This window comes from Mustela nigripes, chromosome 8 (genome assembly GCF_022355385.1).
Source record: "Mustela nigripes isolate SB6536 chromosome 8, MUSNIG.SB6536, whole genome shotgun sequence".
In the NCBI taxonomy this organism is placed as follows: Eukaryota; Metazoa; Chordata; class Mammalia; order Carnivora; family Mustelidae; genus Mustela; species Mustela nigripes.
The window spans coordinates 84,061,407-84,087,467 of NC_081564.1; the positions used below are offsets into that span (position 1 = coordinate 84,061,407).

The window sequence follows — 26,061 nt, forward strand, 5'->3', positions numbered from 1 at the left end:
ATGTACAGTCACAGGTAAGCAGGAGGCCGAAAGGAAGAAAGACCACCTCAAACCAGTACTGCTCAGGTTCCGCAGCAACGGTGTTCAGGTACAGGCAGGTTTTTCACCAAGTGAATTCTGAGAAAACTTTTGAGGTTTCAGATTCTGGATTTTAGAACTGAAGTTATGAGACTGTGCACCTTTTCCAGAAAACTCAACAAGGGATGGTTAATAAGAAAGCTATCTTTGTTAATCTGCCTCAAGACTTTCCCTCATGACCCTCACTTATTTCCTTTAGAGCACAGGCCAGTTACTTTGTAGAATGCCTGATGTTTGATGTTTCCTCATGCGTGGATCTTCAGTGAATCCCAGCAGGAAAAACAGGATTCCTGTCTGTGCTGCTACTGGTGCTGTTACCTTCAGCCATTCGATCGAAGTGGTATCTACCCAGCTCCTCCACTGTAAAGTTCAATTTTCCCTTGTAATTAATTCCTTCAGGGGAAGAATTAGGACTATATAACTTTGGGGCTATGTAACATCAAAAAAGATTTGATGTTTAATATGTTTTATTTTTTAAAAGACTTATTTATTTGACAGAGAGAGAAAGAGACAGCAAGAGGGGGAACACAAGCAGTGGGAGTGGGAGAGGGAGAAGCAGGCTTCCCACTGAGCAGGGAGCCTAATGGTTTCAGCATTTTTAGGCCAAGGATATAGAAGAAGATCAATAAAAGGAGAGGGCATGGAGGTTAAGAAATTCAAACTCATCTAATATATTTTAAATAAACTTCGATATTTTATCTAAAGAAATTATCCCATTTGTTTATGTCAGTAGTCCTCAAATACATGAACATTTTTATTTTTTAATGATCCTTTTCATCTTTGTATATCAAATGTAGCTTAGAGATCCTGTAAGAGATCCTGTTAAGGTTTTTTGTTTTTTTTTTTAAATAAAATAATTCTTCTTTTACAAAAGTTAGGAACTAAATTTAAAAATGAAAACTTGGATGTCTCAAGTGGCCCTAATGTACATGCTAGAGACAATTTTTTTCCACCCTGTCCTAAATCACTTTGGAGTATATTAATTTCCTGGTTAATTAAGAATTAGCAAAACAACAAATAAAAGGACTAACCAGCTTTACCGGCAAATCCTGCTGGATGTTCCGGCTGAGGGCACTAAAATCTCATTATCACCAAAATATAAAAACAAAAAAAAAAAAATCACATTTTATCTTAATACTATATTAAAGAGATGGGATTCAAGAAGGTATTTAACAACAACAAAGTAATTGCTCTAGTATTATGGCTCACTGACAATATATATTCGATGCTTTGCAGCACTGTTCAGTGGCAGTTTCAACAAAAAGGACTAAAAAGTTTTTTGTCAAATATACACACTTAAGTGATTGGCAACCTGTAAAACTGGGTGTGAATACATATTCTAAGCATAATCCTTGAAAATAAAATCCAAATAAAGAATAATACAATTAAAAAAAAGACAAAAAACCCCACACAACTGTATGTCCACACAAAAACTTATACATGAATGTCTATAGCAGTATTATTCATAATAGCAAAAAAGTGGGAAATACCCAAATGTCCATCAGTTGATGAATGGGTAAATAAAATGTGGTATATCCATACAGTGGAGGATTTGTAGCAATAAAAAGAGATTAAGTACTGACACATAATACAACATGGATCAACCTTGAAAACATGATGCTAAGTGAAAAAAAAAGTCACAATAAAACACATACTATATTATTGCTTTTTTATGAAATTTCCGTAACAGGCAAATCTATAAGGAGGGAAAGTAGACTAATAATGGCCTAGGACTAGGAAGGATCAAAGGAGATGAAGAGTGACTGTTAATGTCAAGGTTTCTTCTTGGGGTGATGAATAAGTCCTACAATTGATTGTGGTGATGCACAGGTCTGCGAACAGACTCAAAACCTATGAATTCACTTATTAAATGGGTGATTTATGGTATGTAAATTATTCTCAATGAAGTTATTAAAAAAGAATAATGCAACGTACTTTCAGAGATAAACGTTCATGAAATTCATTATCAAATTTCATTTCATGCTCTGTGTCAACTATTTAAACAACGTGAGTTTGCTCCTTTTATTGTTTAGAGGATCAAACGAGTACTTTCTACAATTAAACACTTTTTTATATTGTTAACATATATTACTAAAAAAACCCAAATGGGACACTGTTTAGGAAGTTAGGGAACAAATACTATAATAAAAATTCAGAGGAAAGCCTTAATTAAGCAATTTTTTTCTGAAGTTTTAGAAAGTCTTTTCCCTGCAGATGCTTATATTTCAGTGTTTAAAATTACCTTCTTTTTAGGGAGTATTCCTTACAGGTGATGAATTTAGTGCTACTGAATAAAGGCCTGTACATTCTCTAGAATAAACACAAGTTAAGCTGTAATGTTCCAAATATATAAAGTTTGAAGCATAACAGAGTTGGAAGCAGTCCCTAATACAAAGAATAGAATTTATATATTACCGTTAATAAAAATAAACCCCAGGCTACTCATCAAGCATTTCTAATAAAGATGCAACACCATTTTGTGGACTTTAAAATGGAAGTATTCCCCTTGAAAAATACTTATGACCAGATTCTCTCCACTTTTAAGAGGAGTGCTGTGGTAAATTGAAGTGTTTCCCTAAAGAGGGAGCAAAATAAAGGTAACTAATACCTATTAGTTCTCCAGTTCAAACACGAAATATCTATACCTAACTAATAAGAAACCATATGTCAATCAGACACCTAAGCTCCATTTATTAGGTAAGGGCACATGGTTTGTTAATTTCTGATATATTTATTCTATCATGTTCTGGGCCACTTCATGGTGTTATTATTTAGACATTCACTGTGCTTTGTGACTTATTTAATTTTTTTTTATGTAGATATTTAGTTTCAAAATATCTGGACCGACTTGCCATTTTTCTTTTTGAAAGTAGAATGTCTTCCTAAAAGTACCTTGAGCCACAAACTGGTCATGTGACGCTTCAGGGAGAGACACTGCTGAGGGTCCAAGGGGCGGAAATTCAGCACTACCCGACGAAGGTGCCACCTATCAAGCAGCAAAGAAAATTATGTTATTTGTAACATTCATTCATTAATGTTACCATATGGAAAGTGAAACAGAAGTAATATATACAAAATATCCTTAAACAAGAAGGTTAATAACAAAACTACACTAGTTCATATGACTGGAAAACATTCCACATCTTGAGAGTTGGGGTTTTTTGTTTGTTTGTTTGTTTTTTAAGATTTTGTTTATTCATTTGACAGAAAAAGACACAGCAAGAGAGGGAACACAAGCAGGGGGAGTGGGAGAGGGAGAAGAGGCCTCCTGCCGAGCCCAGATCCTGATGCGGGGCTCAATCCCAGGACCCTGGGATCATGACCCGAGAGGCAAAGGCAGATGCTTAAGAACCAAGCTAGCCAGGTGCCCCTAGAGTTGTAGGTTTGTTGGGGTTTTTAAAGATTTTTATTTATTTGACAGAGAGCTATAGAGAGAGAGAGCACAAGTAGGCAGAGAGACAGGCAGAGGGAGAGGGGGAAGCAGGCTCTCTGCTGAACAGGGAACCCAATGTGGGGCTCCATCCCAGCACCCTGGGATCATGACCGGAGTCAAAGGCAGCCGCTTAACCAACTGGGCCACCCAGGTGCCCCTAGAGTTGTAAGTTTTTTGAATGGCACTTCTTACTTCTTCTTATAGGGCTTGCTGGAAGTTATATAAATCAGTAACTCAAAGAAACAAAGTTTTGATTTGAAGCCCATTTAGGATTTTAAGGTCTGGATATGGCCTATCCCCTCTTAGTACCAAAATGTTAAAAGGCTAAAACATACTCCTTTAACTTTTGCATGATTGTCATAGTTTGCCCTACTTGACTCATAATAAGAGGGGTTCTTTTTATAAGTTTCAAATGGCACACACAAATTTTAATAGTGCCTAAGAAAAAAAATCAAGAGAAGTATTAAAAGATTTTTCTCTACCTTCCCCATATCACAAAAGAACTGTTTCAGGCAGTATGTTGACACGGTGTTTCAGAAATCAGTATTTTTTAAAACATTAAACATAACATGAATTCTGTAGAAGACAAACACAATTTCACGTACAGGTTTACAGATGAGTAGACTGTGTGGCCTCCTAAAATGGAAAAAGTTCAAACTGATGTATCTGGCACCTTCTATATGAAATATACCTTATCTGGAGAGGTCAGATCACTCTTTTTCTTACCATCAATCTATTTTCTCTGAAATACCCTGAACGTCCCAAACCTGGATGAGCTCCATGTCAGCGCATACATACAGTATGAGCTGTCACTAGAACTTACGAATCAATCCTACCTCAAACTCAGATACCATACAGCTCAGAACTTGTATACTGATCGTGTTTTATCTTAACATATAAAGTAGGTATAACAGAATAAAAGCAAAACAGCAAGGTTATTTTTGTTTTCAGGGTTTTTTTTTTAAGATTTTATCTACTTATTTGACAGAAAGAGACAACAGTGAGTGAGGGAACACAAGCAGGGGGAGTGGGAGACGGAGAAGCAGGCTTTTCATAGAGAAGGGAGCCCGACTTGGGTCTCGATCCCAGGACACTGGGATCATGACCTGAGCTGAAAGCAGACGCTCAATGACTGAACCACCCAGGTGCCCCCTTCAGTTTCTGTTAGTAAAGAGAATATAAATCTGAAGGAGATGGTTGATGGAATTTATATACAGTTTTTAAAATCCCCCTTTCAAATTAAGACTTTAATCATCTCTCACCACTTCAAGTATGACAAAACTATAACTGAAAGGTGTGGCCAATAAATGTAAGCCAAGCACATAAAGTCATCTTAAAAGGTAAACCTGGATAAATTTCAGTTTAAATAAATAGTCTTAAATAATTATATATTAAATACCTTATTTTATCTAATATTAGATCCAGATAATAGGAAAAAAACCTAAAATTTATTTTTCTAAAAATGCTATTTACCTACATCTGACTCTAAGAAATGTTAAAAAAAATTCCTTTCAACAGACATCCAAATAACTTTCACTGTGTGTGAAAACAACAATCATAACTGAGACTGATATCACAAAGACGATACGGCGCCTGCCATAAGCTCCTTTTTTTGTATAATAAAATTTAAGAAGACAATGCTGCTAGAATCCTTTACCTTTTCCCTAAACATCCCTTGCATACGCCATCTGAAACTTATATTTTATAAGTTTATTATGAATCAAGTAGGGCAGACTGTCTCAGTCATGCAAAAGTTAAAGGAATGTGTTTTAGCCTTTAAACATTTGGGCAATAAGAGGGGATAGACCATATCCAGTCCTCCCTACTGGCAAGAAGAGGCAGCACTCAGTGCAGGATAAAAAAGTTCCTAAGGGCCCATAGAATACCTGGCTCATTAGAAAAAAGCAAAATCACAAGAAGTGACCAAAAGTCAAACATTAATAAAAGTTGTGATTTTCCTCAGTATAGTCCAAGGAAGTGATATACAAATTTAGAAAATATTTTAGAAAGCCCCTAACTTAATAGTTGTATTATAACTTATCCTGTATGGTAACGTGTGTGTGTGTGTGTGTGTGTGTGTGTGTGTGTGTATTATATATATGTGTGTATATATATGTATTATATATATATGGTAATATGCATATATATATATGTATATATGTATATAATAATGGTAACTTTGTATAAATTGATAATTCATGTATATATGTATATATGTATAATAATAATGATAAATTTGTATTTATATTTATATATTATATGTGTATATATATATGCATAAAGTTACCATACAGGGTAAGTGTATGTATGTGTGTGTGCATATGTGTATATATACATACACACACAAATATGTTACTTACCTTGAAATCCAAGTAACAACTAATCCATTTGAATATTCACGTATTAGCTTCTGGAAGGTGGAGGAGGCTCACATAAGCCCACAATGCCATAAGCAGAAAAGGCCTGATCTAGTCCAGTTCCTCATTGAGAGAAAAGGACCACAAGGTCACACTTTAAATAGGATTCTCTTGAGGACTATGTTCACAGAAGCACCAATACACTCAAGTCAGAGGAAGCCCTCAGACAAACCTCCAGAATGCTGGCCAGCCAAGCTGAGTGAACTTAGTCACCTCTTCCCCCAACCCCCACCAACCCCTCCCAGCAGAGAACACACCTTCTCATTTGCTCTCACAGTAACCATAAAGCCCCAAGTGGGGGGCCAGGGCTGTCCTCATACCAGGGAGTCTAATTCTTCTGTCATTGCTCTATTCATTAAATTCATTAAAATGACTTCAGTACAAAATCACAATCTAGACATTTTCCTCTTTCTTGTCTGCCCCATGACACATCTTGAGATTTTTAATTTACATTCCCTTGATAAGACAAATAAAACTGAGTATTCCTTGAATTGAAGTATGTATACTTCTACCCTTCACCTTTCTGGTATTGTAACAGGCAATAAAAGCCTATTAATACAGATAAACTGGTGTTACTACTGTCGTAAAACAATCAAATTTTGCTTATAAAAACTAAAAAAGATAGGGGCGCCTGGGTGGCTCAGTGGTTTGGGCTGCTGCCTTCGGCTCGGGTCATGATCTCAGTGTCCTGGGATCAAGCCCCGCATCAGGCTCTCTGCTCCGCAGGAAGCCTGCTTCTCTCTCTCTCTCTCTCTCTCTCTCTCTGCCTGCCTCTCTGCCTACTTGTGATCTCTGTCTAATAAATAAATAAAATCTTAAAAAAAAAAAAACTAAAAAAGATAATAACCTTTGCTTCAATGTATTTATAAACAGATTTGATAGCTAAAAAAGATTTCTAAATCATGCCTCATTGTAAAATAGGCAGTTACAATTTTAAAAGAGTCCCTTTGAAGTAGCAGAAAATAGCAAAGTCGTTTACAATATCAAAGTAGAATTTGGGTCTAAAAACACCACAATTTCTGTCAAACAAACAAAATGCATCTATGTTCAAAACGATTTTCTTTTGTATTCTGCCCTACAGAAATGAAAGTGTTCACTGGATACTTCGAAGTTTTTTGAATGCTATATGTCAAGTAATTTTATAATATTTTCTATATCCTCTTTCATCAAAAGTAGATTGTTTTCCAAGTAAGTTATTTGGTTTTTTAAAAATTAAGGAAACAAAGGAAGAAAATGAGGATCTGTGAGATGAAATAGACGGGGTACAAATTGACTCAAATTTTTAAAACATGGCAAAATACAAAGTATGGAAAGTTTCTGAGGAACAGGTTTCACATGTTCAGTACTACAGATGATACCTGTCTCTGCCCAATACCAGAAAAGCTCTGGGACACTTCACAATTTGTAATTGTTAATTCTCACCAAATTATAAGAAGAACTTCAAACCACTTCGACTATACAGATCCACGATTCAAATGGACTGTGTACAATACAAAAAAAAAGGAAGCTCAGAGAAATATCACTGAAGCAACGAGTCTAAGATGATACAAGATCCACTCACTTGCATGCAAAGATTTAAGCTTAGGAAATAATCACATCCCTGTGCCCTAAGAGAACAAGTTTCCTAGAGCTTGTCATCCTATTCCTGTCTCCATCAGCTTTGTGACCCTACACCAAATACCCGGATTCTTGGAGACACCACTTCTTCATTTGTGAAAGGGCTCCGCTCTCAAATGGTGTAGACTTAACACCTGAACCCATCTGCAGCTCTCCAGCCAAGAGCGAACTAGATGAAGCTATTGTCATCTGAGCTCTAAAGGCCCAAGGCTGACTCTCCACATATATCAAAACTGACTACAAAAAATAACCAGTTTTACCAAAATTAAGGAAATATATTTTAGTACAAATATAAAATAAGACCCAAACCTATTTTACTTATTTCAGTTACAGTTACCTGCTTAATAAAGTTGCTGAAATCAATCTCAAAACATTTTTGCCATTTCCTTAAATGTTTGCACTTGATAGTAATGGCTATACCTCTATAGTTACTTAGGCTGGATAATTTCAAGCACACCAAAGCAATAAAAAATACAGATAAAAAACACAAAATAAATATTATTTGCTCTTTCCAATGATTTTTTAAATAATATTTATAAAATAATATACACTATGTACATAGACTGGAATGCATATTCTATTTCCACTAGCCATTATATTCATTTTAATGTCACACACACAAAAATCCTAGTAAAAAAAACTAACATGGAGGTATTACTAACCATCAATATCTAAGTCTTATTAAAAGAATCAATATTAGGGGCTCCTGGGTGGCTCACTCAGGGTGCAATCTCATGGGTCCTGAGATCAAGGCTGGCGTCAGGCTCTGCGTTCATCAAGAAGTCTGCCTCTCTCTCTTACGCCCTCTCCCTCTGCTCCTCCCCCCCCCCCCTAGTTATGCGCTCTCTCTCTCTAAAATAAATAAATCCATCTTTTTTTAAAATAAAAGAATCAATATTACATTTTTATACAAAAAAAAAAAAAAACCCACAACAAACTTACTTTCATTGTACTACTGCCCTGTGGCCTATATTACCAACACTTAGGAACTAGAATCTTACTTATACTGTCTTTCTAACTAAAATACACAAAGTCTTAGATCCTGGGTAATCCCCAAGTGGTTGAAATTTATCTAAACAAAGTATATCATCCTCTTTATCTCCACCATCATGCGAACGGCTGACTCCCCAGGTTTTCCTGGGGTCACTGCACTGGACGTATGTACCTACTCTATCACTAATTCCTATGCCAAAATGATTGTTCTTCTAAAAAACGACTTCAATTCATCCCTGCTTTAACTGTCCTTGGTCTGTTCTTCATTCTATAAAATAACTCGTAACTACCTTCACACAAATGCCAATGCATATTTCTATAATGTCAACGTTAACGTTTCATGCATACTACTCAGCTGAAATGCCTTTATGTCTGTATCTTTACAGCTATTACATCTTACCTCTTCAAACCAAAAACAGACTTAGCTCTCTTAGCTAACCCCTACCTGGTAATTAAACTTTGGCCTTGTTGCATATTCCAAACAAACCAGACATTTTCTGAGCATCTAATGCTTTTAGTACCACACAACCACATAAATGCCGGTATGTTTTCTTTGTGCTTCGTGTTCCTGACAAGACTTTCAACTCCTGTCAAAAGGTATTGAATCCTAAGACAACTTTGCATATCTTTTTGGTTCCCTGAAAATGTGTACTTACATCTAAGAAAGACTAACCCCTCAAAGCTTATTTCAATTACCACTTCCTATACAAATTCACTTTCTGTTTCATGATGCCCTCTGCTGTAACCTCACTGCACCCTGACTAGAACATCTGTTATGGCACCTACCACATCTGACTTTGTCGTGAAGGAGTAGAACATCACGGTCAACAACCTGGGCTCTAGAGCCAAACATACTTCTGGGTTCAAATAATGCTCTTATCAGTTACCAGTACTGGAATCTTGAACATGACACTTAATCCTTGCATGCCTTAATCTCTTCTTTTGTAAAAGAGCAATAGTAAGAATCCCATGAGTAATTTCTCTTTAAATGTTTAAATAAACTAAAATAAAATCAGTTCTATTTAAACTGGTGCTCCTATAAGTTTCAAACAATCACATATTTCACAAAGAAAAGCTCAAAGGGAAGAAACCACCTCTCCTTTATTTTGGCAACTGATAAAACAGATTAAAAAAAATACAGACATAATTCTGCTCAACAGTAGTTTTTAAAAAATGCACATTTTGGTCAGAAAACTGTTGCTGCATACCGGTATATACTAGGCGTAAGTACCCATCTAGTGTGGATATCTCTAAAAAGTAGAAATGAGATTTCAGGAGGAAAACCAACCAATGCCTGAGGCCTTCCTACCTGGGAGAAAGAGACACTGGGCTGGATAGAAGCCATCTCTGAAAAGATGGTTAGTTATAAGGGCAATGCACCAAGATGAAAATGACTCTCTTTATCCTGTCTGTAATTTATGATCACACATGTCCCAATCCCTACAAAGTTTGCCAAACTGAACTACTATATTCATTAGACAACACCATTAAAGTCCCTAATGGGGCATTAACTGCACAGAATGGATAACAACCCAGTGACAACACATTCGATGATTATGATTCAAATCAAAAGACAGTGCTTTCCTTAGAAAGACAAAATGGAAAAACAAACCAATAAACAAATTGCATCTTTTGTCATATCTGGCAAATATACAAAATAACGATATAAATAATCAGATACACTTATTGGCAAGATTTAAATCCACTAAACTGATACCTTTATTGTAACTTCAACATATTCTTATCCTTAAGAAATTATTAGCTGGTCTAGGTATGACAGCTTTGGTTTAAAGTAATAGTACATGGGTGCGCTGGGTGGCTTAATCGGTTAAGTGTCTGACTCTCAATTCTGCTCGTGTCCTGATCTCAGGGTTGTGGGACAGAGCCCCGCGGTAGGCTCCGTGCTCACTGCAGAGTCTACTGAGGTTTCTCCCTCTCTCTCTGCCCTTCCCTCTTGTGCGTTTCCCCCACCAAATAAATAAATAAACCTTTTTAAATAAATAAATACTGGTATAATGAATAAATTCTCCAATTTTTTTTTCCTGTTGGAACAAAAACATACAGTATCTCTGGCATGGCAAGAAAAACATGACAATTAGCAAAATTTGGGGTAATGAGACTACTTCTGTGAATAAAAGTCACCAGTTTGGTGAGCAAGTCACCAACACCAAAGCTCTTCTACTTAGAATCTAAAAGAAGAAATGTAAAAAAAAAGAAGAATGTAAAAACTCCAACAGATAATTATCTTTTGAGAAACCCCACAAAATCAATCCCACATAGAACTACAATAAGAATTCTTTATTTAAAAAAAAAAAGATTTCATTGGTTTTTATTTCTAAAAGAATATGTAACATCCAAACACAAGCAAGTTAGAGTCTTATGCTAATAAAGATGTTTCTATTTTAATAATGATTATAATAACATATTTCTATAATTTTTCTCAGAAAACCTGATGTATCAGATTTGTTGTTATTAAAATATCTATTACTATATAGTATATATAATTGTTATATATTATTATCTCTTATAAAATAGAAAAATGCAAAGGACTTAGTATTATTGCATAGAATAAAGACAACTCAGTATCTACAAAATAGCTAAGATGACTAGAAGTTAATCAGAGCAATTGCTCCTTACTGAGTACCTCTTTACTACAAGCAAAGAGCTGAAGAATGTACAAATTTCAAGGTTAGTCTATGGATAGCGCTTTTAATAGACAGGGAAGACTAAGAATTACTTTTAAGCACATATTAGTGCTGCCCTTCTGTGAATTAAATAACAAATTAATATAGCTCTTTTTTGCATTGAATTATATTATTTCTCTTGTTGAGAAGAAGATACATACTATTTCTAGCATGGAAAGGAAAGCATGACATCTAGTGGAACTGGGGTAATTACTCTACTTTTCCAAATAAAGGTTCAATACAGCACTACCCACAACCTCTTCTGAGTCTACGTGTAAAAAATAACTCCTCAAACTGCAGCAAAAAGTACCAGTGTTGAGAAACTACAGGAAGTGAATTTTATTATTACCTTTTAATTATTTATTATTCTCATATTTTTTTGCTCCAATAGCAGGAGTGCCAAGCCTTTGCCTTCCTGACAGGGTCTATGACACAGTAACTGTTCCAAAAACACTTTACGACTCAATGTCATGCTTTCCAGTTGAGAGGAAATGGTTTCATATGCTTGTAAAACAAGTGAAACCTAACATCAGTCATACTTAGAAATACTTAATGTGTCTCAAACTTTTGAGAACAAAGCAACTTATATATTAAAAGAAAAAGGCAGGCAGGCAGGCATAAATTTCAGGTATTTCAGATCATCAAAACAAGCTTCTGCCTCAGGCAAGTATTCCGAAAAGTGCTTGAAATCTACAGGACCAAACAGAAATCATTTGAATGGGTCCATTTTCTCCAAATTGCTTTGCCCTTCAGCAAAACTGCACAGTATTCAAGCATTATCATCATATGGGATCTATTCTATTACTACTGATAAACATTTTTAAATTTTGATGCTTCTGGTTCTATCAAATAAGGTGAAAAAAAGGTTGTAAATTCATCTAAAAGGACATCCAGTGTAACTCTATGAGTACATTAGACCCTAGTTCTACACAGACCGCAGTTTAAAAAATCATAGCTATTGGGCCCCCGGCTGGCTTAGTCAGTAGTGGAGCATGGGGCTCTTGATCTCAGGGCTGTGGGTTTGAGCCCCATGCTGGCTACAGAGATTACTTTAAATAATAAATTGGTAAATAAATAAATAAATATATTTTTAAAAAATAAATAAGTAAATCACAGCTATTTTAATCATAACCTTATATTCTATATACAGTTTTATCTATCCACCATGTAAATTCAAATTTTTTCAGAGATTCAAAATGAAGCACTCGTGCATTCTTTGGAAGTACCATTGTTTCCAAGGTGGAGAGAGAACTTGAATCTTGATCTTGATTGGACATTCTAGATGGTGCCCTCCAAAACTTCAATGAGTCATCTAAACCTGTGACAACAGGAAAACTGTCAACATGAATACAGTCTCCTCCGTATTAAAACATTTAACGGAAAGAATACTTGTTATAGGATACCAGTCAAGAACTTGTTCCAGGAAACCAACCAAGAACTAAGGAAAAAAGTTTGCTTAATTTTTATTATTCTTAGTTAATTTATATATAAATCTTGTTTCACAAAAAATTTTAATGACAATTAATGGAGTTTGCTTGGCTTAATTTAATACAATTTATCAAGACCACTAGCTCCCAAACTTTAATGTGTATAAGAAGCATAAAATGCTTGTTAAAGAAATTTCCTGGGTCCTATTCCCAGAGAGTATACTCCCCCAAATCAGGGTAAGAGTTGTAATTTTGCATTTAACACAATCACAAAAGATTTGAATATGGTGGTTCAAGAGCCATGCTTTGAGTAACACTGACCCAGAGAAATCCAAACAATGAAACAGGTCACTTTCCTAATAAGGACATTTATTTAAAATTTCAGAAATTTCTGGGGTGCCTGGATGGCTCAGCTGGTTAAACGTCTGACTCTGATTTCAGCTCAGGTCATAATCTCAGGGTGAGGAAATGAAAGCCCACGTCAGGCTCTGTCCTGGGTGTGGAGCCTGCTTCAGATTCTCTCTCTCTCTCTCTCTCTTCTACGCCCCCTCCACCCCATCCTTCTCTCTCTCTTCCTCTTAAAAAATAAAAATGTTCAAAATCTCCATCAAATGTCATTTTCCACTTAATTCCTTCAAGAACTGAGGTGAAAAGTGAATTAGAAGCTCACACTTAAGTATCTGGGAGTAAAGGAACTATGTCTGCAATTCACTCTTAGAATACCTCAGAAAAAAAATATATGTATACATGCATATAAATACATACATATGCATACGCATGGCATAGGGGAACAAATACAGTAAAATGTTAACATTTGAGAACATTCTTGCATCCTTGCACCTCTTCTAGAAGTGTGAAACTATGTCAAGATTTTCAAAAATTACTATTAAAAATTAATTTTAAAAATATAACTTATTTTTTAAAATCATTAAGTTATTATTATGAGACAAAAGTATTTATACATGCTAAGATCACAGAAATCCAAAAGAATCTACAAATAAATAGAAGAAGATTTCAGCAAGATATTTTGATAAATGAGAACCATACCAAAAACAAATAGCTTTTTGATATATTACAAAACAAATTAGAAAATTTAGTAGGAAAAGGTCTCATTCTTGATTGCCTAGGAAGAAAATTCTGAAAAGTTTAAAACATCTAATAGAGAAAAAAACTGTAAAACTTTACTGAAGGGCATGAATAGCTTATTAAACATTAATCAGATGTCAAAATGGTTTCTATGAACAATTTATAACGTAGAAAAACGCTTAGGCAATGTTTAGTGGAAGGAGGGAACAAAAATGCACATAGACATGAACACAATCATGTAAAACAAACAAAAGCTACAGGAGAGAGAAGACTGGAGAAAATCCACCCTGACGTTAACGAAGGTCATGTTTGCATAGTGAGGCCCAGAGAAAAGCGTTTTCCTGTGTACTTCCATTATTTTTCAAATATTCTGTAACAAACACATACGTATTCAACAGTTTTTAATAAGTTAGATCTCATAAAAATAAAGATATAATGTACTTACCATTTAAATTGCTGCCTTCTGAAGTTCGATCAAGAGCAGAAAAATTCAAATCAAATGTATACCGTCCCAGGTAACAGTGTTTTACCATCTGATTCAAATGTTCATAAAAATGGCAGTGATATAAAAGAGCCTGAAGGGCAGGTTTTCCTGTTAGTGACAGGCCAGAATCCTCATCATGGACACAGGGGCCCTATAAGAAAAGAAGGAGAGAAGAAGAAAGAGAAACTGATTCATTATGTAGTTTCTTCAAAAAGACCTGCTGTCTGCCCCACATTCCCCTCAGCCAATCAAATGCAACCCAGGTGCTACCAGGACCCTTCCGCCTGCCTCTGTCGCTCCACACTCAAAGCAACCTGACCGAGGGCAAATATTTCATCCTCTCAGTTTTTGCTGCCTAAAAGTCCTCTGAAGGCAGAAGGCTGATCTATCTCTTGAGGAATAAACATTAGTTTACAACGCTTCTATGAAATGCTACAGTTTTAGCCAAGTAATTATATACTCGAGCCACAAATACAATAAAAGCAGTATTTTTCAACCTACACGGAATAAAATAAGTATTTAAATATCTGAAATAATGTGATCCAGTAATTGCGTTCCAAATTATTGTTGCACCGATCAACATGCCAGATAAAAATGAAAGCCTCATCACTATCAAGGATAAAACTCGTTTGCCACATTACTTCTCCCTGAATGAATTCTGCCAAGAGAAACATGCAGGCACACATGTCCACACACACACTTCCATCAGGACACTGAGAAGAATCTGCCATTATACGATTTTAATCTCATTGCACTTTTTCCAAACTGTGTTTTGCACTGCTACTCACTACTTTTCCTGGAATATCCAGTGGCAAAAACCAAGCAATCAGGATATGTTTAAAGTTTGCAAAGAATCATGTCACTAGCTTATTTTTGTTTTTGGAAAATGATAAAAGTTATGATTTTTAAAACAGACCATAAGAGAGAGAAATATAAAAGAGAAAAAACAGAAATCTAAGTGCCACAAGGAAAGGTATGGTCCAAACATATTCGAAGTTTATCATTAACTGTGATATTTATGTACAGGTCCCTTTGCTCATGTCTGCTCATCACCAAGGAAAGATGGATGTTAAAACTTACTATCCAGGAAGATAAAATAATTCACAAATGAAAGGTAAAATTAAAACTGTAAGATTATTTCCAGTAACCTTTCTTTTTAAGGATATTGTCATTATAATCAAACCTCTGACTTCATGATTAAATTCCTTTTATGGCCGTGAATTGTTATGGTTGTATTCCAATAAAACTACCTAATACTGTGAACTTACTCTTCATCCATAGAGCAATTTACATATTTAATAAGAAAGAAGGCTATTTAATGAGCAACCAGCACATCGTGCTCCCTGCATAACTTTAAATTTTGAGGTCTAGAAGAAGCAGGTAAAACTTTTCTTGTAAAAGTACAAGAACAGGGTCATATGGCTGTTTGTCAACCACGGTAAATGTTTCAGGCAATGTGGCCCTTTCATGCACTTATTTAATGATCTGGAATGAAATAATTCATCCAAAACCACAGAGTCAATCCTAACATCCATATCTTCAAACTCTTCTATCTTTTAGGCAACTTATAACATTCTAAATGTAGAAAACATCTCAAATATACAGAAGATTTACAACAGTTGCTTAACATCACAAAGTAAAGCCTTCACTATAATAATTCAGGGAAGGAATTAACAATCAAGATGAGAATTATAAGTAATTCAGCTAAGTTTACTAGCTTAGTTCCAACTAAACAGTCTTCAATAAGCCAATAAAATAAAATGATTAAACAAAGTAGAACAAATACTACCTTTTTAAATATATTTCATAATGATGCCCACAAAAATTTTTAAATTTTGTTACAGACCACATAAAATTTTTACTTTTGTAAAATTATACCTATAAAAAAAAATCATACTTATCTTCCTAGATGAGTTACACCACAGTCTTAGAATTCATGAAGGCTTAATAAAAATAGGTGAAAGAATATAAGCTATATAAATCTCAAAAACAAGCCCTTCAAGAGCTCTCATTAAATCTACTCGTTCTTTATTCTGTAAAGGTCTGCTGAGGCTGAAGTTTATACCAACTGCTAGAAGGAAAGGTATATTACAGACTAGCTATCTTCTAAAATCCACCTTTTTGGGGTGCCTTGGTGGCTCAGTTGGTTAAGTGACTCTTGATTTTGGCTCAGGTCAAGATCTCAGAGTTGTGAGATCGAGCCCCATGTCGGACTCCACACGCTGTGGAGAGTATGCTTGTCCCTCTCTCTTTTCTGCTCCTCCCCCCGCTAATAAGTAAAATCTTTTAAAAAATAATAAATGAATGAATGAGTAAGTAAATAAATAAATAAATAAAATCTACCTTTTCTTCAGTTATAAGTATTTCTAAAGTAAGGGAGAAATTATACATAAGGGATGCAGAACTAGAGTAACGACTCTCCAAGTATAGATAATTATCTTAGTGATAAAGAATCATTAACATAATCCTTCAGTTAGTACACAGATAGTCCCTGACTTACAATGGTTCAACCTGCAATTTTTCAACTTTATAATGGAGCAAAGTGATATGTGTTCAGTAAAAACTATTTCAAACTTTGAATTTTGATCTCTTCCCCGGCTGGTGATATGCAGTAACATATTCTCATGATGCTGGGCGGCAGTAGCCAGCCACAGCTCCTAGTTAGCCAGTGAGCACAAGGGTAAACGACCATTCTGTTTTTCACTTTCATTCTAATATTCAATGAACTACAGGAGATATTCAACACTTTATTATCAAACAGACTTTGTGTAGATGATTTTGCCCAACTGCAGGCTAATGTAAGCATTCTGAGCACATTTAAGGTAGGCATGGCTAATCTCTGACATTCAATAGGCATATTAAATGCATTTTCAACTTATAATATTTTTAATTTAACAGTGAGTTTACTGGGACATAACCCCATTGTAAGTTAAGGAATATTTATATTTTTAAAGTTCATTTTTTTCTCTGGTCCTTATGAATATAGAAAGAAAAGATTTAGAAAATAATGATACAAAATAAGCCATAATAAGAGATGTTAACTTTATTTATTTATTTATCTATCTATCTATTTATTTTATTTTTGGAGATGTTGACTTTAAAATTCCATCTACTTAGTAAGGTTTCAGAACCTATTTCTGGTGGGAGGGCGGGGATGGTGCCTGGCTGGCTCAGTCGGAAGAACATACAACTCTTGATCTTGGGGCTGTGAATTTGAACCCCATGTTGGCTGTAGAGATTACTTAAATAAAAACTTAAAAAAAAAAAAAGAAAGAAAGAAAAAGGAGCCCCTGGGTGGCTCAGTGAGTTAAGTGTCAGACTCTTGGTTTTGGCTGAAGTCATGATCTCAGGGTGGTAGGATCGAGCCTGTGCTGGGCTCTACACTCAGCATGGAGTCCGCTCAAGATTCTTTCCCCCTCCCCGCCACCCTGCCTGCGTACTCTCTCTCTCTCTCTCTCAAATAAATAATAAAATCTTTAAAAAAACAAACAAACAAACTGTTTTTTTCCTTTGGCTATAAATCAGTGTGAGAATATTGCAGCCTACCAAGATCGAATACGTTAAATTAATTCTGATATGAACGAAGGATTAATATCCCAGAAAAAAAAGACTAAGAGGTAAAACTATAAAAGATAAGGAAATAAAATCAATTCAAGGGACTTTATATGGGACTCATACAATATGTGGAATGACAGAACAAAGGAAAAAGAAAAGTCATTTTTAAATTAAATAAAAATAGGGGTGCATGGGTGGCTCAATCAGTTAAACAACCGAATCTTGATTTCTGCTCAGGTCATGATCTAGAGTCCTGGGATCAAGCCCCAAATAAGGGTGCATGCTCAGCAGGAGTCCACTTGAGGATTCTCTCTCCCTCTTTGTCCCTCCCCCTGCTTGCGCACAAGCATGCGTACTTTCTCTTGCACGGGCGCTAAAATAAATGAATCTTTAAAAAAATAAAAATAAAAATGAAAATACGTGTCAGAGCCAAAAGATACAGTACATCTATGTCTTCAAATTAAGAAGCTTAATGAGCTTAATTGCAAGAGCAATGAAAAAAGATACAAATCCATAAAATTCAAGGACATCAAAGATAAAAGGAGGATGATAAATGAAAAAGTTGGCCATAAAGAGGTAAAAAAAGCAAGCTGGGCGTCCAATTTCTCATCAGCAGTATAGGATGTTAGAAAACAATGGAGCAAAATTCCTGTGAGGAATGATTTCAACCTATCTGGTAACTACCCAAACTACTGGAGTACAATTTAAATACATTTTCAAAAACACAAGAACTCATCAAGTTTCTTGCTCATGCACTTGTTTTTAGGTAGGAGTATGATCATTTTGAAGATCCTTTCTCTTCAAGAAAGGATCTTAACTGAAAAAAAAAAAGGATGACTAAGAGTTTAAAAAAAACATTAGATATAATATAGACTCACAATTTAAAAAATTATTAAATAGACACTCCATAGGAAAAAATTCACCCAAACCACTTTTTTTAATTATAAACATACACAAACAGCTATGTTTGTATACATACAATATATATATAAATATCAGAAAATGTTTCTTCTGAGCACCAGAGAAATCACAGCCCCGGATGAAGAGATACAGAAGTATAATCACAGCCCTGTAAGTGGATGTGTAGTAAATTACTAGTTTTCAATTTTTAGAATCCATTTATAGATAAATCAAGGTTGCAAAGAGAATATAAATGTCATCAACATTCACAAAATAAAAGATAAAACTGACAAAGATCAGCAGAAGTAAAAGGATAGGGACATCCTAGCCACAACTTCCTTACCTTCTAAATGGTAGGGATGGAGAAATCATCCACAGGTAACAAGATCAGAAACAGCAGGTGGAGAAACTAAGTTTGGTAACAGAACTAAATTGGCAGGACATTACTTAAATGAGCTAACTCCTGCATCAAGGAGTAAAGGAATAAAGATTATTGCAAACTACTATTTAGAGATATGAAAGCAACTACCTGAAGAATTAAAATCAGTAGGAGGTAAAGCTGTCTCTGTGAATGAAGAGATGCAGTAAAGTTCATTATAAGCCTTAATGGTTGTTTTAACTATACATATTTATTATTATTTTTAAAATTCTTCTAAAAATTCAAACAAATCATTCAAAATATTTTTAAGTTCTCAAAGAATATCAAATCTGGAATATTATTTTTTTATTCAATTTATTTTACCTAAGCATTAAGCGTGGATCCCCATTCTCCACCTGCCAAAGCTTCCTAGTAGCAATGGCATGTTAGCAACACAGCTTTACCCAGGGCAGTAGTGCCAAGCCCAGCATGTGTACAAAAGATGATCTGACTCAGGCTTTCCACAGATGACTAATAGTAGAAGGTCCATAACAATGAAGCTTTTTATGCATGCATAAGGCTTCGCTCTACAGATTCATCAGTAATTGATGGGGCTGTCTTCTGGCATAGTGGGGAAATCAGCATGGTCTCACTGCTCTTTCTCGGCATGTCTTTATCCCTACCAGACTTGCCCTCAGGTGAGTGCTGGGGCTGCCAGATCATCTGCAAAACGGCCAGGGAGAGCTGAGAAGGACAGTATGCAAAGGAAGAAAACTCTTCAAATCACCAGGTATGATTATAAGTAAGAATGCATAGAAAAGAGCAAATTAATTATGTCATAAAACACTCCAATTAATTTGAAAACATTGTTCTCAAGGATGCAATAAGCTATAATATTAATTTAAAAACATATATTTTACTCCTGGTGTCCCAGTACTAAAATACCCATTAAGCTGTGGTTCAAAAGGAAGCAAAAGAGAAGCAAAATAAAAATCACATTTAAGAGCAGAGAATAGGGGCACCTGGCTGGTTTAGCGGGTAAGCAAACAACTCTCAACCTTAGGGTTGTGGGTTCGAGCCCCATGCTGAGTGTAGATATTACTTAAAATCTTTAAAAAAAAAAAAAAAAAAGACTAAAGAATATTTTCAAGTTGAAAAAAGAATTATTTTGATATGTAACAGATAGAAAAAACTCCTCTAATATAATACAAAGATTGGAAAAAATGACCCTAGTTACATAAGAAATCCCTAACTACATATAAATTATGAATATAGATAGATACAATGATATTGCTTCTCTGATACCAAGTATTTATTGTTTTATGAAATCAATACTCATAATGATTCATGATGAACACCTTAAAAGATGAAAAACATGTACTGGTAGTTATCACATCAAATACAGAAATGATACATATTGTAACTATAAATGAGTCAGCGATCCATCTAAAACAGACACATAAAGACACACGCAGAGAGTTTCCACTATGAATACATGGAAGCAATGACTCCTTCCCCCTGCTCAGAAACAATGAACATATTTAGAACCCAGATCTCATTTCTAAATACCATTCTCCATTAAAAGATCACGGCTCTCTGAGCAAATGTCTGATTCCGGGCTGGGGCTGCTTGCTACACCAGAAAATAGGGAAGTGCTCAAAGACTGAAGAAAACACATTAAAGGGACAAACTGTTCTTCATGAGGGGGCTCCACCTAGTCAAATCTGGAACAATTTGAATATCTAAATAAATTAGGATTGAAACAGGCTATAACTCATAAGACAAAGAACCTTCTTTATTCATTAAATAAATAAATGAAGTAAACAAATAAAGGGGGGAGAAATGAAAGCTCTAACAGAAAATGTAGTAAATGGAGAAAGAAGGACAGAATTAGAAAGTCACTATCTGGCAACCATTGTTTCAGACAAGACAAGAATCACAAGAATTCAGACAAGAGTCGCAAATGGAAGCTAAAACTAGAGGAAGAAAGTTGATGAGAAACAGGTATTAATACAATCTCAGAGTGTCTTCCCACAAGTTACAACTGTAACTCCACCCGAAGGAAACAAGCAGACTCTACCTTAAACATGTAAGCAAAGTCAGTATCCCCAGTAATGGGACAAAGAGATGATCCTGTCTCCAGATACAATGTACTAACAGGAATACATCAATTCTATGCTTTTCGGGCAAAAAATGTATAACCTGAATCTGATCATGAGAGCAGATAAACTTAAAAGAATATTACAAAAACTAAATAGCCTGTACTCTCCAAAAATGCTAAGGTCATAAATGTTAAAGATTCAGGACCTATTTTAGAAGAAAGAAACAAAATGGATATGACACCTGTCTGTAACATGTATTTCTGATCTTAGATCTTTACTAGGGTGGCGTTATTTCTTTCTTTCCTATGAAGGACAATAGTAGGACAACTGGGAAAATTTGAATAATTACCTAACTTTAATAATTACTATGATAATTTTATATGAGAATGACCTCATTTTTAGGCAATTCACACTTAAGCGTTTAGGGAAAAAAGAAGAATTATGCCTGCAACTCTCAACAGTTCAGAGAAAAGACACTAGCAGAGAGAGCGAAGGCAAACTTGGTATAACTGTAATATATGGGGAGTCTGGGTAAAAGGTATACAAAAATTGTACTGTTTCTGCAGCTTTCACAGAAGACTAATTTTTTTTCAAAATAAATTAAAAAAAATAAAATACACATAGACCATTCAAAGTCCTATCAAAATGTGGAAAGGAACTAAAGCATAAACAAGTGTACTTAACCACAAACTGACAACTCACTATACGTAAGTGCATGAAATTATCTTTACATTTAAATGTGTGATAATATTCAAGTGGAAAAAACAACTTTAATATTATAAAAAGTATGCATAAGTTGCCATGATTCTCCATAAAATATTATAGCAAAGTTCCCTGGGTACATGTTTGGTCTCTCCCATAGGCCATAAGCCCTGGAGAATTAAATCTGATTAGGTACATGTGAACCCCCAAAACTGAGGTGCTCAACAAATGTTTACACAAATGAAGTCTAACAAACTACATTGATAATCCCTATCTAGTCAATAAATTTGTTATATTTAACTCTAAAATCCCATCCTGGTTATTAAAGTTGCAGGGATACGGATTTATGATAATGGTTCTCAAACTAAACCCAGCAACAGAATCTTCCCCACGCCAGAGTACTGAATCCAAGTCACTCTGTAGAGACCTGGTTTACAAGACAAGGGAGAGCTGGGAGCAGGACAGTCTGAAGCCTGAAGGACAATGATTCTGTTTCCTCTGCCTGGGGAGGCGGAAGCCTTGAAGAAGGGAAGACAATACTGGTCTTCAGAGGCACAGCTCTTGAGGGGCGCCTGCCTGGCTCAGTTGGTTGAGCCGCCAGCTCTTGACTTCAGCTCGGGTCATCAACACAGAATCCTGGGACAGAGCCCGATGTCCAGCTCTGTGCTCAGCGGGCCGTCTGCTAGAGGATTGATTCTACCTCTCTTCCTCTCCCAATGCCCTTCCCCCTACACATATGGACACGTGCTCTCTCTTTAATAAATAAATCTTTAAAAAAAAACAAAAAACAGTGCTATGAAGCACACCAGGCCTGATGCACCAAAAACTGAGTTCTTGTTGCAGCAGGAGGCAGGGTTTCAGGCCCGAATGAAGGTGCTGGGTGCTGAGTGAAACTGCACTGAAGTCAGGCCCCTTCTCTCCCCCTGCTCCTGGTCACTGCCCATACCCACTACATTTCTGTATCCATGCAACAGTAAGTGGGGAATCATGCTAAAAAACTTAAGACCTGATTTTTAACTTTATTTATTTAGCAAAATCATTATGTACTAGCAAAGACTAATGAATCACTATCATGTCTGGGGTGAGGGCTGATAGAAACATTTAAAAAATATATGAAAAATATGGTCACATATATTCTACACAGAAAGATTAAGTGGTAAGAAGTAAGGCAAGGCAGGGGCTCCTGAGTGGCTCAGTTGGCTAAGTGTCTGCCTATGGCTCAGGTCATAGAGGCTTCTCCCTCTCACTCTCCCTCTGTACTTTCCCCCTATCTCTCTCACACTCTCTTTCAAATTAAATAAATAAGATCTTAAAAAAAAAAAAAAAAAGTAGGCAAGGCAATAAAGTTAATATATGAAAAAGAATCTAAATTATTGATATAGATAATGCTGATTAGAGGGAATTAAAATGGATTATATGGTTTACTGAGAGTATTTTTTTTTTTTAAGATTTTATTTATTCATTTGACAGAGATCACAAGTATGCAGAGAGGCAGGTAGAGAGAGAGGAAAAAGCAGGCTCCCTGCCGAGCAGAGAGCCCGATTCGGGGCTCGATCCCAGGACCCTGGGATCATGACCTGAGCTGAAAGCAGAGGCCTTAACCCACTGAGCCACCCAGGTGCCCCTACTGAGAGTATTTTTTAATAAATACTTTTTAAAATTAAAATGTTTTAAGTGATTTATGCCTCATCTTGTTCCAGAAAAGATTAAAGGCCTATTGCAAGGAAAGGTAAATTATAACATGATAGTAAAAGTATAACAGGGATGAAAGAAAGAAAAAGAAGGGTATGAAAATACCGAACCAGGAATAGAGCCAAAAAACATATATACCAGATAAGCCACATTGGATAGGAAGGCTCTAAACTTTCTAGCACTCAGCAATAAAAGGAAAACCAAGGAGTTACATTATTTGTACATACGAATTATTACCACTCAGAAGTACAATTGCAGATACTGACATGAAATAGGAATTTATTCTGGATGTGTAGGGAAAGAATTTGGGAAGGGATAGTAATCACAAAAAGAACACTGCAGAATGCCCAGTGGAGCAACAGTACAGAGAATATCAACTTGGACTTCAGCCATCAAAACAAAGTGCAAAGCAGTAAAAGAAGTTCTCTTTGTAAAACATAATTAATGAAATACCTATCTCAATCAAAATAACATATTTACAATGCTTCTAGATACTGGTGTTACTTCCTGCTCTATCCTCAAAATACTGTGAAATATATATAAAGACAAGCAAATAAAACTTTTCTTAAAGATTTTATTTATTTACTTGACAGAGAGAGGTCACAAGTAGGCATAGAGACAGGCAGAGAGTAGGGGGGAAACGGGCTCCCCACTGAGCAGAGAGCCCGAGATCTCAACCTGAGCTGAAGGCAGAGGCTTAACCCACTGAGCCACCAGGCGCTCTAAAACATTCTTTTGAATAAGATTATTCATCATTCTACCAAAGACAGTTCTGGTCTGGATTTGTAGCACATTCTTTCTAAATATAATAAACTGGCAAAGGCCACAACCTCTTGGAGATTATAAAATTCCATCGAAGTATTTGAAGACTATTTTTCTTCCTTCTTGGAACAGCTGTTTTCACTTTGGGATGTAAAGTACCACTAAACTTAAAAAAAAAAGGCGGGGGGACAAATATGAGACTATCAGCTCGTTACGGTGCTAAATAAGGACAGTTACCATGAACGGGTGCCGGGGGGCTCCGTGGGGTGAGCCGCTGCCTTCGGCTCAGGTCGTGATCCCAGGGCCCTGGGATGGAGCCCCACACTGGGCTCCCTGCTCAGCCGGAAGCCTGCTTCTCCCTCTCCCTCTGCCTGCCACCATGCCTACTTGTGATCCCTTTCTCTTGTTCTCTCTCTTTGTCAAATAAATTAAATCTTAAAAAAAAAATAAAGCACTATTTTCAATGTTTTAGTAGAAAATTAATTCTGTGATAAAGAAGTGGAGAATAATAAAACCAAAAGCTGCAGTAAGCATGTCATTAGCAACAAAAACGAACTGTATGGTATTGAACTTGCGAAAGAAAAACAGGAAAATCTATATATGCTTCTATATTTTAATAAAATGTCCCAAAAGCTTTAATAGAACCCAGAAGTAGTATTACTCTTGCTTTCATATTATATTTATTCATTGGCATTATATTACCAACCATATAAAACACAAGTGTCACTAGTTTAACAATGGGACTAGAGATGATTTGTATTTGAGCCAAAAAAACCACATTTTAAAATCTAGTTATTGGATGACAAAAATCAAACTACTACACTATTAACATAAATATTAATCCTGTACATTCCCTCCAGTTTTGTCTCCTTTATTATAGTACAGACTATGGATAATCAACCACTATCAGAAGACAATGTTAAACAAATTAGAGGAACAAGTAGAAAAGTGGCCAGGATACTCCGTAACTAGCAGGGTTAAGCTGGTACATCAGCTATCGAAAACGGCCTTCTGAGAGTAAAATGAGATGTGGGCCTAGACCTGGATCCAGGCTTCAGGTCTCTGCCTGGAAAGCTGCCCTCATAGCAGGCTCAACTGAGTTTAGCAATTCCTCCAAAGATACATTCTAGTGGAAAAAGGGAAAGAAATCTTGGATTTGTCTAGGATCCTGGAGAGTGAGATGTAGCAATGTAACTGATAAATATACAGAGAGAAAGCGCATCTCTTATCTCCCCAGTGGCAACACTTTTCTATTCTCCAAATCATCTAAAAAAGCAGGAAGCTATAAAAGAAGTTAGGTACCACTGGACTTGATTTTCAAAACAAAAAATTAATCCAGTAAAAACCAAAGAAAGATAAATTATGACCTTAACTGCACTAACCCAGAAAAAAGGAAAAAAGATGTTAACACTAATGCATTCTTAACCACAAACAAATTTATGTATTATTATTAAATTAGAGAGGCAGTATAATGAATGGAAAAGAGAGACTAGCTGGATTCAAAGGAAAGGTGTGATTTAGGGCAAATCTATTTAAACCGTGTGCTAAAGTTCCTTAATCTACAAAATAAAAATAATTGGTGGTTCAGAATTCAATTATACAAGTTAAATATTAAGTTAAATATTGTTAAGCTCCTAGAAGACTGCATAATAAACTGTATTAACTATTATTTCTATACATAGTAAATATGATGTTAGCCATTATTTCTGACCAAAATTACCTTTAACATTACAGAGAAAAAATTGTAAATCTGAAAAACTATAAGAAAAGT

The 26,061-nt window shown here is 35.6% G+C and overlaps 1 protein-coding gene across 1 annotated transcript in view; it reads right to left on the reverse strand.

Moving 5' to 3' along the window:
• The window catches only part of RTTN (rotatin), a 156,482-nt gene that overhangs the window by 45,021 nt on the left and 85,400 nt on the right, over positions 1-26,061 (reverse strand). The window contains exons 33-35 of the mRNA XM_059409812.1: positions 14,181-14,370; positions 12,449-12,540; positions 2,971-3,064 (exon numbers count right to left, since the gene is read on the reverse strand). Of these exons, the coding sequence (XP_059265795.1) occupies positions 2,971-3,064; positions 12,449-12,540; positions 14,181-14,370 (376 nt within the window). The remainder of the gene's footprint in view (positions 1-2,970; positions 3,065-12,448; positions 12,541-14,180; positions 14,371-26,061) is intronic.